The sequence below is a fragment of the Melanotaenia boesemani genome, chromosome 17, assembly GCF_017639745.1.
Source record: "Melanotaenia boesemani isolate fMelBoe1 chromosome 17, fMelBoe1.pri, whole genome shotgun sequence".
Taxonomy (NCBI): Eukaryota; Metazoa; Chordata; class Actinopteri; order Atheriniformes; family Melanotaeniidae; genus Melanotaenia; species Melanotaenia boesemani.
Window position 1 is genome coordinate 29,983,704 of NC_055698.1, and position 14,778 is coordinate 29,998,481.

At 39.1% G+C, this 14,778-nt stretch overlaps 1 protein-coding gene across 2 annotated transcripts in view; it reads left to right on the plus strand.

Annotated features, from left to right (window-relative positions):
- pvrl2l (PVR cell adhesion molecule related 2 like) overlaps positions 1-6,732 on the plus strand; it is a 375,359-nt gene extending 368,627 nt beyond the window's left edge. For both annotated transcript variants that reach the window (XM_042011546.1, XM_042011545.1), the window contains one exon: positions 1,721-6,732. In XM_042011546.1, coding sequence (XP_041867480.1) covers positions 1,721-1,906 — 186 coding nt within the window. In that variant the 3' untranslated portion in view covers positions 1,907-6,732. The remainder of the gene's footprint in view (positions 1-1,720) is intronic.
- The last annotated feature ends 8,046 nt before the right edge of the window (positions 6,733-14,778 follow it).

Sequence of the window (14,778 nt, forward strand, 5' to 3'; positions counted from 1 at the left end):
CACTTTGTTGTTTTGTAGATTTGAAATGAATGGATAATGTTTTCTTTCCGGCCTTAACTAAAATTAAATGAATAACCTGCAACCTGCAGGCCAGGGACTTGAAGCGTTAAAAGAACATTTTTGAACAGAAATAAAAACTTTCTCATTGTACTGCATTGCAGAAACAATAAAATGAGGTTTTAATGCTGTGTAAAAATGGGAATAAAAGCAGAATACAATCCTTTGGAAGTATATTAAATCAATATTTTATTCACAAAAGCGTGATATTTTATATGTTATGAAAAATATTTACTCATCTTTAATGTGATGGCAGCAACAAAAGTATTAAAAAGTTTAAATCTTTAAAACTCATATAAATGGTCCGGTGATGCTACTTGTTATGATGTGTTTGAGTATTTGTTGTGGGTATTTTATGGTTTAAATGAAGGCATCCTGACATGCGAGATCATGACATTTCCTGGTGTAATAAGGATTTCTATGGGAGGAGTGCTGTTGATGGAAAGTTCCATTACAAGTGGAAAATTCCTATTGGTTCCACTAAAGAGACAACTTAGTCAAGTAGTCATTCATGCACCTCATGTTTTGCAGCTTAGGTACAGGCACACGTGGAAATGTGTTCATGCCGTAAGATAATGTGATTTGGAATTTATAAACTGAAGTGTACGCCCATCAACTTCCTGACCCTTTTTGTGGAGACTTACACAAAAGTCCCCTGATCACAGTTTGCAGCTGCATATCAGATTATGTAAATATTTAGCCACTTTATCAGGTCCACCTTCTAGTGCCGGGTTGGACCCCCTCTTCCCTTCAGAACTGCCATAATTCTTGGTGTTGGAAAAATTCCTCAGAGGTTTTGCTCCATATTGACATGTCAGCTGCATCCATGATGAGAATCTCCCGTTCCACCACATCCCAGAGCTGCTTTACTGGACTGAGATCTGGTGGCTGTGGAGGCCGTTGGAGTCCAGGGAACTCATCGTCATGTTCTAGAAAGCAGTCGGAGATGATTTAAGCTTTGTGACATGGTGCATTATCCTGCTGGAAGTAGCATCAGAAGATGCAACACTGTGGTCATAAAGGGATGGACATGGTCAGCAACAATACTCAGGTAGGCTGTGATGGTCAGACCAGGCCACCTTGGTATTAAGGGACCCAAAGTGGGCTAAGAAAACATTCCCCCACCATTACACCAGCAGCAGCCTGAAGCGTTGATCCAAGGCAGGATGGATCCATGTTTTCATGATGTTTGCACCAAATTCTGAGACTCATCTGACCAGCAAGGCAGCAACATTTCTCCATCTTCTATTGTCCAGTGTTGGTGAGTCTGTGTGGATTGTAGCCTCAGTTTCCTGTTCTTAGCTGACAGGAGGCACCCGGTGTGGTTTGATAAACCAGAGAAATAGTTGTGTGTGAAAATCCCAGAAGATCAGCATTTTTTTAAACACTCAGACCAACAACCATGCCACACAAATCCCCATTTTCCCCATGTAGATGTTCTGTTTGAACTTCAGCAAGTCGTCTTCACCATGTCTGCATCTCTAAATGCATTGAGCTTCTGCTATGTGATTGGCTGTGTACATATTTGTGTTTAGAAGCATTTTTTTCCATTTTAAATGGAATCCACAATAAAGTGTGCAGAAAATGAAAGGCTCTGAATTATTTTTGAACTTCTTGTAGTGTTTTATATAAAATCTGATGCTGACTGTGTTTTACCTTGCAGAACCTGGATGATGAGAGCTCCGGAGCCCTGAACGGTGGAGCCCCTCCAGTCCTGGACAACTCAGCCAGAGAGTTCAACGACGCAGCTGCTGGTCACCACAACGACTTGGATTCATCCAATCATGAGCTGCCAGCTGCTAACATTTCTCGCGGGGAGAGCTTTGTTTCTTCCGCCATGTATGTGTAACAGTAGCAACCGGAACATCATATCACAGGTGTACAGCAGGTTCCAGGTCACCTAAATTAGCATGAACAGCAGAAGTGAGCCCATCTGGTTTAACATTTTGTTATACTTAAAACTTTAAAGTTTTAGCCTGTTGGTATATGTGTTGAGATTTTACTTCACTGTCTGGTTTGTTTAGTCGGTGTTATGGTTTATAAACTGATTATTTTCTGGCTTGGGGCTTGGGATTATTGAGGCATAGATTTCTTAACAACAATAACACAGCTTTATTTTTTTTTCTTTCTTTCTTATTTTTGTAAATTTTGCACAATTTGGTGTGATTACATTGCAAGCTTTCAAAGTTGTTCAGGACTGACACACATATGGCACATAGCCATTGAAATCATATGTTTACTGCATAAGATGAGGCAGGCTTGGTACAGTGTGTGTTCGTCTAAGGGTGTTGCAATGTAGGTGAACTGGAAAGTTAAATCAATACACACAACTGCTTTTGTGATGCTTTAAAATCAACATTTCCACCAAAAACAATAAATACGACAGCTGTTTGGAGGGTTCGGTATGAAATATTATATGCAACATTTTGTGCCATGAACATTCAACATTTTAAATTCAGTGTTAGTACATGTGAGGCTGCCAGGCTTGAGATCCCTGTTTCAATGCTCTTGTTGCAACCTAAGGAGCAGAGTCCTGCAGAGAGAGAGTAAAAATACATCCTTTGAAGTCCTTTCTAAGTACTTTCCCCTTTTTAGTTGAGTTTAAATAACATAAAGCTGAATTCTGAGGAAGTCCACACTCTGATCATGAGTCTCCAAGCAGCTTTAATTAATCGCTCCAGAGACTTTGAAAATATTTCAGCTCTGACAATAACACCTTTCACATCGAAGCCCAAGATTCAGTCCAAAAGAGAGACGTTCAGCTTTGTTATGTCGTCAGAGAACCGGATTTTTCCCTGAACCGCAGCAGCTGTCAGACTGATAGGAGGCTTGTTAGCACTAACAAAGGGGGACATGACATGATTTGACGCTCTGTGACCTGGCAACATCACATGATTGGGATTCTGTGATTCATAGTGGATGCTTTTGATCGCAGGAGCTGGTAATTCGATGCATTAAAGAGGTGAAAATGAGCTTACAGCAAAGCACACACCGCAGGGTTTGTGAAAAAAAAAAACACACACAAGTGCACCAATTTTTGTTTCAGTCCTTCTCTAATAAGTCACAATAATACAAATTATGCAAATGCTAGAAGTACTCAGAGAGCGCGGACTTCCAACGAGACACTGTAATTTTATTTTTTACTTTTTGCCAATGATTGTGGGCATTAGCTTTTTTTTTTTAGTTAGAAGCTGTAATGGCAAAGTTATCCCTATCTCCACATAGTAAAGAATCCTTTAACAAATTCCTGGATCCAGGCGGTGATCCGGATCACCCCCAAAATCTAATCACTTGTCCCTGTTTCTGAGATTTCCTGAAAAGTTCATCAAAATGCATCCATTACTTTTTGATTCATATTGCTGACAGACAGACCCACGCCTCTGAACACGAGGTAATAATTGTGCAAAATGTGCAAATGTTCAGCATATGTTATAGAATTACTGCCATTAGACTCTAATATATGCTGACGATGTTGCACATCTACTCGGAAAAAGTGAAATTTTGGAAAAAAATTTACCCTCCAGCTTCTTCGTGTCTGAAACAAAAATTGGTTTCCGCAGATGTCACATGGTACCAAATGATAATGTAAATAGTATTGATAATAATATATTGTTGGTGAAATGTGTATACATAAAAAATAAACAAGTGTAAGTGTTATCAGTGCCTCTGTACAGGGATGGAGGTTCGTTAAATGTCATACGAACAACTAAAAAAAAAAAAGTGTATATTAATATTTTGCTTTTCACAAGTACATCAAAGTTGTCACTTAATACTAAAATGTTTTGAGTATCTAAAAAGTTATATGGTGTGGATTTTACTCATATTGCTCTGCATGGCATGTTCAGTGGCTTGTAGAAACTTTCCCAAGACTGAAAATCTTCATTTGTGAAAGCATTTCTGAATCTCAGAAAAGGAAGCTGCCTCCTTTTTTTCATCTATTAATGTATCTGTCATAATCATAAATGGGACAAGCTCAGATCTAAACTAAGTTAAGAGACTATTCTTTCTTTTCAGTTTTCTTCATTGTGTTGCATCTTGTGAAGCTGCTCATGCTGCTTGTTTTTGTCTTCAGCATTAACCTAAAAGTGCAGCTGGTATGGAACTTGTCTGTCATCTCACACAGATGCACAAATGCAATCTTTCCTCACACCATGCTTTATTGTATGATCCTGAGTTATCATGCTGGCTGCAGGAAAAAAGGCTGGGGCTGAGCGTGCATGTTAAAATCACCCGCTAGCTATTTGTAAAGGAGGTGTGAAACATGAGAAATTTAATTCTTTCACTCTCTGTGCAGTAGGCTCCAAATGGAATTAATTGGCTTTTTTATTTTTTAAATGTGGAAATCATGCCAATTTACAGCTGTTTTCTTTTTTTTTTTTAATTCCAGCCAAGTTTCAAAGCAAAATGTTAAATAGTCATAAAACATAAAACTTTTTATTACATCTTTATTTTCTTCGTTCCACCAGTAATGTGTTTTCAGTCAGATATGTTTGGCCGAGGAGGCAGGATTCATCACCTAATCCAGAAAAATATATTTTCATGATTTTTTCCTAAACTTAAAACGAACCATCTGATTTAAAAATCATGCATAAACAACAAGTTACTACCCATGCAATATTAAAAATCCAAATTTGGCATTATCTCATGGAGAGAAACTGATTTTGGGCATGTCTGTGCACCAAAACCCACTTTATCCTCCAGAGGATCGCGAACATCGCAATGCGCTGGGGTTACCTTTGGGAGCCACTGCTATAAACCAATTAATTTTTAATATAAACAGCTACAAAACAGCAGGGGAATTCAACATCTCAAAGTACAGCTGCTTAAAGCAACATTACAAAACTTTCCAGCCTTAAAACGCTGCTTCTAACTCATTTTGCTGCATGAGAAACCACACTAAACGTTTTCCATGCTTTTTCTAATCCTGCCTCAGAGTGTGGCTGCTTACTTTTTCCTTTATGCCAGCAGCTGGATATTTGATGATGGATCTTGAATTAGCTTCATTAAGGCACTCCAAAGTATAAAAATGTTCCAAGTTCAGTTGAGTGGCTTTAAAAACGTTGGTGCTCAGCATAGACAACATATTCAGTTTAAACATCATGTTTGTAGCTCCACCATCGAGTCCCCCAACCTCCAACCCTTTACTGCCTGTTAAATCTGACCAAGCCATAATTTTGGGACCATTTTGCATTTTGCTATGAGATAAGGTTAACTTTTTTTTTTTTAATTCTATATACATAATCATTCCACTGCATGCTGACTTAAAAACTGCCATGTTTACATCCATCATTCAGAGAGGATTTCAGACAAAATACTCTATACTATATTTTTAAAACCATGTTACAAGTTTTTCTGCATAAAGTTGGATTTATTAGACCTTCACATATCATAGAAATCAATTGATTAGACAAAATGTTTAGTTCCCTGCGTGGTAGGTTTAAAAGAGATGGCAAATATGATGGGATGAATCTGATGATCTTTTGTTTGTCGTATTTTTCGTCTTCAAGATTTTGATTTTCATTAAAGGGAATGTCTGCATGCTGCACGGATAGATGGGGGATATTTACATATTTTGCTACATTAACAGAAGAGCTTTTCCACCCGCCTCCTCTTGCAGTGTCAGACAATCACGTATGATGCTTTTTCTAATCCTGCCTCAGAACAAAAACTTTCATCAAGGGAACTTAATGTAATGGTTTTTCTTTTCTTCCTTTGTTTTCGTCTGTAAATTGATTTTATAAAATGAATGAATGTTTCGTTTTTCTGTGCATTAATGTGTTTAATGTGTTTGCCAGCGGGCTGCATTTGATCGATTGAGGAAATGGAAAAAAGACAATCATCCGGACGCATTATATCAGATACCAATGACTCCGTAAGCATTCAGTTATGAGTTTTAGCTCTGCTGTCTCATTTTAGGATCATTCGGTTCTACTCAGAGCCTTATGTTTAATAAAGTTACATCATTTAGAGGTAAGCTGAATTGTATTTCCAACATCTCCGGGGAAAGTCATAAAGCTGATACTTAAAGCAGAGGCTGAAAAGAAATGTGATCTGTAAATCGGTCTAGATGCAGCTTAGCGTCGATGTGGTGATAATGTGAAGAAACCACTGTAGGTTCAGGTGGAAGCTCTGGGTTTGACTCTTCTGCATTTTATCCAGGTGCTTTGCTCCGTCGCTCTGGTCCCTCTGTTACGAGTTCAATGCCAGAAGCACAAGCTGTGGTCGTCACCGATAAGGTTGTTCAGTCTGAATCCTCTCCCTCATTTACTCCCTTTTAGCTTGTTTTTTTTTTTGTTGTTGTTGTTGTTTTGTTTTTTTTTTTCTATTTTTTCCTCATCTCTCATGTTCATCCATTGCAACCACAGCTTTTCATCACGGAGCCAGATGTGCCTTCTTTGTTATTTTTAGCTTTTTCGATTTTCACATCACTTCTGTGACAGCAGAACAGATGAAACGGGGAAACTCACACTGACGATGGGAATGCTAAAAGAAAAAAAATACATGTAAACTGAAAATGTATTCATATTTTTGTGGGTATTACTGAGTTTTTTCTTTTTGTGTTTCACAGATCACTTATCATTTTGTATGCTTTTTGGGAATCTTACAGTACATGTTTTACAATTCACTGTCTTGTCAAATAAAATATAAACAAAAAACCTGAGATGGTTGTTATCCTTCCAACCAGGAACAAAAGTTAATCTGTTTTGATATTCCGTAAGCGATAACCCTTCCTGTTGCTGGGTCAAACTTTGCTGGGGCCTTTCTTTGTGCTTTTTGCATGTTCAGATTAAATTAATTAATTGTGTTTTTAAATTCCATCTTGGAGTGTGAGTGGTTGTTTGTCCGTATCAGCCTATGATGGACTGGCAACGTGTCCATGGTGTACCCTGCCTCTCTCCTAATAGCAGCTGGGATAGGTTCCTTTCCCCAGGAACAAAAACAGCAGTTTTCGCATGTTAGGCATGTTTTGTGTTATCACAGTGTTATTTCAATATTATATAAAGTATTGTATCCAATATTTTGCCTGGCAGATATCAAAGTATCAGTTCTGATATGCCCATGCTCAGTAATACTGTTTGCCAGTGATGGTGCCCATATGTTAGGATGATACTGCACCATCTCACAGAGCTAAAACTCACTCAAAGTATAGCATCAAAGGGCCCTGGCTTCCATGGTGTGTACGAATCAGGAGATGAAAGTGCCACGCCTCATCCAGATCGGTTTCTCTATGTGAGCCTCCTCCCATGCATTGAACTCAAGTCACCAACTCACAAGGCGTTTGTTGCTAATAATTTACATTCTGGTGGGAAAACATCCATTGCTGCTTCATAGGCCTTTAATCAGAACTTATTCTGAAGCTCATTGTCCTCTTCTGCAACTTATCATTGTAGAAGTAACTTTATTCAAACCTCAGCATTTACCAAGGAGACTTTCTGTTGTGTTTTATCTTGAGGGAAAAACATCAAATGTAAAAAAATGCAGCAAATTATTGATCAAATCCATTGAAATACTCTATGTACATAGTAAATAATGGTTCAAAATCCAAGTTTAAGTGGCACCAGCAAGATTACAGGAATGAATGAAGCCCTGTTGTTTACACTATTTCCATATGAAAGACCTGATTGCTGCTGTGAGCTCAGAAACAGCAGTGGATTTCACAATTCAGGACATACTGGTGAAATCTCTGAAACGGATTTCTGTGCTGTAACTTCGGTTTACGACTAAAGTAAATAGAAACACTGTATGGTAGAGGACTAATACTGATGTTCTGGAGCAACCGCCATCAAATTCTGAGCAAACAATAGAAGAAAAGATTGAGTTTGATTGTATGTCTCCCTTGAAGCAGAAGATTTTATATTTCTGTTCTTTGATATATAACAGATCTACACTTTAATCTTTCAGTGAAGCTTCTGTTGAGCCCTGTCAGATGAGATGAGATGAGACACGCTCATTGTCAGCAAGCATTTGTTCACTTTTGTGGCTAATTAACCGTATCGTTAAGTTCATGCTAGTCCCTGCTGGGCTCTGCTTTTGACAAAAATATAAAGTGAATGAGGTGAAGCTCTGACATCAGAAATGGTTTAGTTCAAATCACTGTCATGTTATAGAGCAACACAACGTGAAAGCATGGGTGAGAAAACACCACAGGGTTACCACTACAGTAGAGAGGTTTAACACTACATGAGTTATGCTTTCCATACACTGTCAAAGCTTAAACTTCTAGTTCCACATTAAGTTTAATGTTGACAAAACTTTGATGGATGTCATGTTTTTACACTTGTCTCATTCTTTAAAAAAATGCTGTTGGGAAAACAGCAGAACATTTGAGAAGCAAGTGTCTACAAACGTGGAGACCCGCAGATTCAGACATGCAGTTCTGGACCCCTTATCTTTTTCCGACAACGCCCTCCATTTCATCCATCCATTTTCTTGATGCTCATCTGGAGTCATGTTGTGGCGGCAGATGCCTAAACAGGGAAGCCCAGACTTCCCTCTCTCCAGCCACATTTGCCAGCTCATCCGTGGTGATCCCGAAGAGTTCCCAGGCCAGCCAAGAGCTTTAGCCCTCCAGTGTGTCCTGGGTCTTCACCGGTGTTTCCTCGCAGTAGCACGTGCCTGGAACACCTCACCAGGGAGGAGTCCAGGAGGCATCCTAACCAGAGACCCAAGCCACCTCATCTGGGTCCTTTCAGTGCAGAGGAGCAGCCACTCTACTCTGAGCCCCTCCCGGATCACCGAGCTTCTCAGCCTATCTCTAAGGGAGACCCCGGCCACCCTGTGGAGAAAACTCATTTCGGCCGCTTGTATCTGCGATCTTGTTATTTTCTTATTTATTGGTATAATAAGCCAAACAGTTTGTTGTTGAAGTGAACTAAGCCTATCAGACAACAAACGCCCAATTATCTTAAGTCTTATAAGATTATCTTATAAAAATTTGGTCTTAGGTTTGTTACGAGTGAATTTGTCCCGATTATCGGCTCCGAAAAGGGTTGCGGCCGGCAATCGGAAGTATTCAACATGTTCAATATTTACGACCAAAAGTCTTCACGTGTGTGTGGGCAAAGCCGATAACTCCTGAGGTGTGACTGTGTGGAGTCTGTGTTCACACTCCAGTCTATTTTTTTCTGTTCTGGATTTTTCTGTTAACAATAGTCCCAAGACCACCATCATTCCCTCGTCTTGTATGTCCTCTTCCATGCTGGGTGTTGTGCTTTCCAGTTGTTGCCATGCCAGATTTATGGCTCGGAGGACTAGGTTCTAGATCATTATGTATGTGTGTGTTGTTCTGTGCTGAGATTATCAGAGCCACCACACACGGTGCGATCAAAACTGTTAAATGCCTGATTTTTTTATCTTCATGTGTTGGGACTCTAACAAATAAAAACTCTCTTCAGATTTAGAAAATGTGTTCCAGGCTTTATCTGAGGTCTGGAGGACCTGCTGGTCCAGAAATACAGTTGCAATTTTACAATCATCCAGTAGGTTTGTTCCTAGAAAGCTGCAATCCTGCAGGTTTTCTATGTTTTCCTGTTTCAAAACACCTAATTCAATTCACTAAGCAGAACTTGATAAGCTGTTGGATCCTTTTAATTAGGTGAATTATGTAAGATGGAGCAGGGAAACATTGAAATCCTGCAGGACTGTCCTTACAGATTTTTACTTTAGACTATTTCTAAAAGTAATTAGCTAAACTGACATCTTTTACTGTGAAACGTTCCCAGTCTTTGTTGTTGGTAGGCAGTTAGACGCATAATGAAAGTGTTATTCTTGTAAATAAACCCAACAATTATCTTTTAATCTTTTAACAAAACTCTTGTTATTTTCAGTAATACCTCATTGAAGCTGTTCAAATTCTGTATTCTGTATAATGCAACTTGTTTAAAAAGGTGTTTCAGGTCATTATTCTTTAACAGTTATAACAACCTCAAGCCTTCTGCTTCTCCCGTTATAGTCTGTTCATCAGTCCTGAATCTGTCTGTCAAGCACCAAAATGATTCATCTTTTTCTGGCGTTGAGGTTTATTGTACCTAGAGCTCTGAATTTTCACAAATCAAACATGGAACTTCTATTACCTTATTATTTTCCTGCAGATCTCTGGGAGAATAACTGTCCCTGCACTATCTTGAATATGTACCTGTTTCCTATGATAAGACATAATAAAACAGGCTTCATCAGTCACTTGTCGAGTGCTGCAGATTCTCATTTTCTCAGGGGCCAATTTTTCTCTGCGGGACTCCCAACACAACAGGGGCCGTTTTCTTCCTTCTGCTATTCAATGCCATTTTTCTCTCTCATCACATCTCTCCCACTCACTATCGACTAGCTCATTGATTCACTCTCCCTCCATTTATCTGACTGTCTTAATCTCTTTGAGTCTACCTCTCTACCTTACACTAATCCTTCTGTCTTGCTATTTCATTTTCTTTCCCCCTTTCTCACGTCTCTAAATCAAAGACCCTTTCTACTTCTCTTAATCTTGCCAATCACTCTTCTTTCTCCATCTTCAAGTTAAGTCCTTAGTCATGGCATTCAAAATCAAAGTTTTAAGCAGTTTCATTAGTATAAGTAATTGCATGCTGGTAGTGGTTGATATAAAAGGCAGTACCTGCATTTAGTACTAGTAAATCTATTAAAGTAAACATCATTAATGTCAGAATTATAAGCTCAAAAGTTTTTGTCTTGCTGTTCATCAAGTCTGTAGGGCACTTACTTTATCAGTCTGCAAAAAAAATGAAAATATTCTAAATACAACTTGAAAACTGAGACGTGTCTTTGGACCCATTCCAATTCCTCCTCTGAGCCCTCCTTTTTTTTCTTGTGACATGAAGTTGTAATGGTCCTTTTCTTATTCAGATAGGGTGCTAGAGACCATTTTAATTGCTTTATGAGCCATCCTTGATCCTGAAAAGAAAATGAGCACATTGTCCTTATAAAATAAAGAGTATAGGGTCAAATGCTCGGGCTAAGGAGATTAATTAGGATTTGACCTTAACTGTTACCTAAAGACTACTGATGAAGCTTTCCAGGTTGGCAATACTTTTCTGACCTTAAAGGTGCAGTACGTAACAAAAAACAAAAAAAAAGGAATTTATCATTAAAAACTTTGTTTCTACTGGTATCTAATCACTTTAAAGATCCCATATTATACTAAATTCACTTTATAAAGTCATGTGTCCACACAGCCTGCGTATGAGGCCCAACAAGGAGAAAATTCTGTCTCCTCTCCCACTTGCTTGCTCCACTGTTTAGCAAATGTGTGCTTAAACAGGTGAATCTGAGATCTTTCCCTTTGTGCCCTCACAAAGGGAAATAACCACTGACCCCAGCAGTGGCTATTATCCGTTGATTTACTGGATTGATCTACTCCCCTTTAAAAGCCTGCAGCAGTTCAGGAAGACATCTGTTCTCTGATTGGATAGTTTGATTTGTCATTATCCAATCAGATAGGAGTGTAAAGATGTGGGCATAATTCGCTAACACAACTTCAGAGTCTCACACGCAGTTTTGTGCTTTGCATCTTTTTTTTTTTTTTTTTCTTTTTTTTTTTACAAATACAAATCTTTTCTACAAACTTGGAAACTCTTTTCTGCAGATTTGCAAACTTGAATTTTTCAGGCAGATTGTTTTTACAGGGTGACAGGCTGGATTTACAGATGCAAACTCTGGAATTATGTATTTACAACTGCAAAATCTTCATGACTTAATATTGAGTCCATATCCTGGGAAAATGCTTGAGTTAATCAATAGCCAGGTCATCCCTGTCTGGATGAATTGTGGCCACTGATGACCATGTCCATTTTTATGCCCATCTTTATCACTAAATGTCCATTCTTACACACTGTACTTTTAAAAACAGCTAATAGTGAACAAATGATTAAAAATTTTGAATGCAGCAGCCGATCAAACCAGAGTAACCCAAAATCATGAAACTTTATGATAAAATAGCTTTTATATATCAATAAACTCCTCTGGTGTTATTATGGAGTATTTTAATCTTGGGCTTGACAATTTCCACTTGAAAATAGTATTTTATTGACTTGAGTGTATTGTTAAGCTTAAGCTCCACACGACATCCATCACAGTTCTTTCTTTGTTTTCAGCAGCAGCAGTTGATGTCTTGTTCTTGTAGCTGAGGCAAAATTAGCCAATTTGTAGAACTTCATCAAACAAACAGGGCAGAGTAAAAACTTGAGGCAGTTAGTTTGCAAACCTACAGTGACAAGAGGCAGAGGATGAGATGGGCTGTCAAAGCAAGCTCTACATAACTGTCTTCCTGCTATAGCTGATATTACAATAGAATATTGAAGTCAGCTTTATTGCCAAGTCATCCACACAAACAAGGCATACAGGGATATGCAGAGGCCAGCAATCCTGTTTCTCCCAGACCATGGCTTCCTGTCTTTGTAATTGGAGCTTGTTATTATAGGAGACAGCAACCATCTGAGTGGCTCTTAAGTCCCCCAGCAGATAAACATACTGGCACTTTATGATCATAAACTCCATCAGCACGAAAAATGTCAAGTTAATGACATGTTAGTGGGTGTAGAAAGTATAAATGGAGGGATCTGTCATTAAGCTTCTGTATAAACAAAAGAACACAATTCCCTCACATAAAACTGTAAAAAGAATCTTTGTGGTCCAATTTACTTTCTGTGCTGTGAAGATGGTCACGCAGAATGGTCATCTGTTATCCCAGCCCTGATCCCGCCATGCCCCTGCTTTCTTTCTCCTCACTTGCAGTGTCCCTTTTTTCCATAAGCAAACTCTACACTGATTTTATATTATGAATGCAGGGTATATAAATAGAATAAGGTAAAGGTAGTTGCCTAATTTCAAACTATTTATTGGAAAACAAAAAGAGCTAACAATAGGGGTGGGTATACCACAACATATAATGTCAATGTCTCAATAAATTGTTGTGCTTTATTTGTTGTCTTGGTTTTATGATGTCAAACTGTGAACAATATGATGGAGATGACTGTTTAAATACACGTTTTCATTGAACCAGAACATTTAGTTTTCCTTTGGATGTGTGGTTAATCGTCTTGTTAGAGAACCGCAAGTCGAACAATAAATACTTTAACACTGAAAAGTTGTACACGGAAATTCAAGAATTTAGAGAAGGTCAAATTAAGGTTATAGTGCATTTTAGGTACATTCTGATGTCATAAAAAGAAGCAAGATGTTCATAACTTTTTGTGAGTAGTGTGTCTTATAGTGCCTGAAGATGAAAAAACAACGGCTTGAACAAATATGTCAATCAAATTTCTTTTGCTCAAGCTTTGCCCTTATTGGCTACGTTAGGAAATACAATCCGTCAGATTGAAGGAACGGAATAAGACCGGCCCCTTCACAGCACAAGGCTGTTTTACGCCGGGTGCGTGTGCGACACGTTACGGCTGCGCTGCGGCCTGCTATTCACGGCCATTTTAGTCAGTGGTTTGGTTTCCACCGGGTGCGGCCGCGGCACGTATCAGAAGCATCCTAGAAGCTCATTGTCACGGCGCTCCGCTAAATTTACTTACCAAGTCTACTTTTGATGCTTCGCACACAGGAGCAGTGTAAAAGTTTCCGGTATTTGTAAAAACAAAAGCCCCTACCCCATGCAGATTTGCGCTGCTGAACCATGTAAACATTACGTGTTTAACCGGTCAGGGGATCTCAGTGTGTTTTTGTTTGTTTGTTTGTTTGTTTGTTTGTTTGTTTGTTTGTTTGTTTGTTTTTTTTGTCATCATAGACAACGAGAAATTTTTTATGGAAGTGGAGAATCGCAAGGATCTCCATTCCTCCTGTGATTTCATGATCTTGTGGATCCTTCTAGGTGGACTGCACTCACGGGCGCTCCACACCTGACATGCTCCCGGTAAAACCGTGGTGCAGCCATGATGGGATGTTCGGCTCTTTTCAGAGAGCTGGCTCTTTTGGCTCGACTCCCAAAGAAGAGCTGGCTCGTTGGGCCTCAGAACGGCTCTTAATTTAGCCCCAAAATTTACCTTAACTTCTCAAAAATTAATGAATTGTGTTTTGAAAACCCTTTTGTGTTAGCATTTTTACGAGAAGCCTTATAACTGCCTCCTTTTGTGTATTTATTCTGATACAAAACCACTTACTTTTGTTTAATATTTAAACAAAAATTAATAAAAAACAGAAAAAAAAAAATCCATAAAATAGAATGAGAACCAAACTCAAGAAAGCAGCGTTAATGTCCTCAGAGCAGGTTGGCATTCAGAAAAATAAGATGCCTCATCTTGGATGGGCTGATCCAGTTTCCCCCCTCTGTGAGTAGGGTTTGATGACACGACGCACTCACTCACGTACTCTCACATATATATAAAAGATGGACGGAGCCTCCGGGACGTCACCCTTAGGTTTCTGAAGAGCAAGCTTGTTGGGCGGTTCCCACCGTCACCATCTTGGCAGAGTCACACATGCCTTTCCTCCCGGAAAATACAAAAATGGACAAAGTGGCAGAGTTGACGGGGGGGCTGTGAGCGTGGGGGTGGATGATGTCTATCAAACTCCAAGCTGCCTGTAGCTAAGAGCTAACTGAGCCAACTCGGATCTAACGTGGCTAACTGGCTAATAAAGGTAGGTGGGCTAAAGCTAAGGCGCACTGTTAGCCGGCTAAAAACTGCATTTGTACTACACTCTCCCTTCTTGCTGCGGATATTGGATATCTGTCAATCAAAAGGACACACCCCTAAGTATGCTTAATTTTAA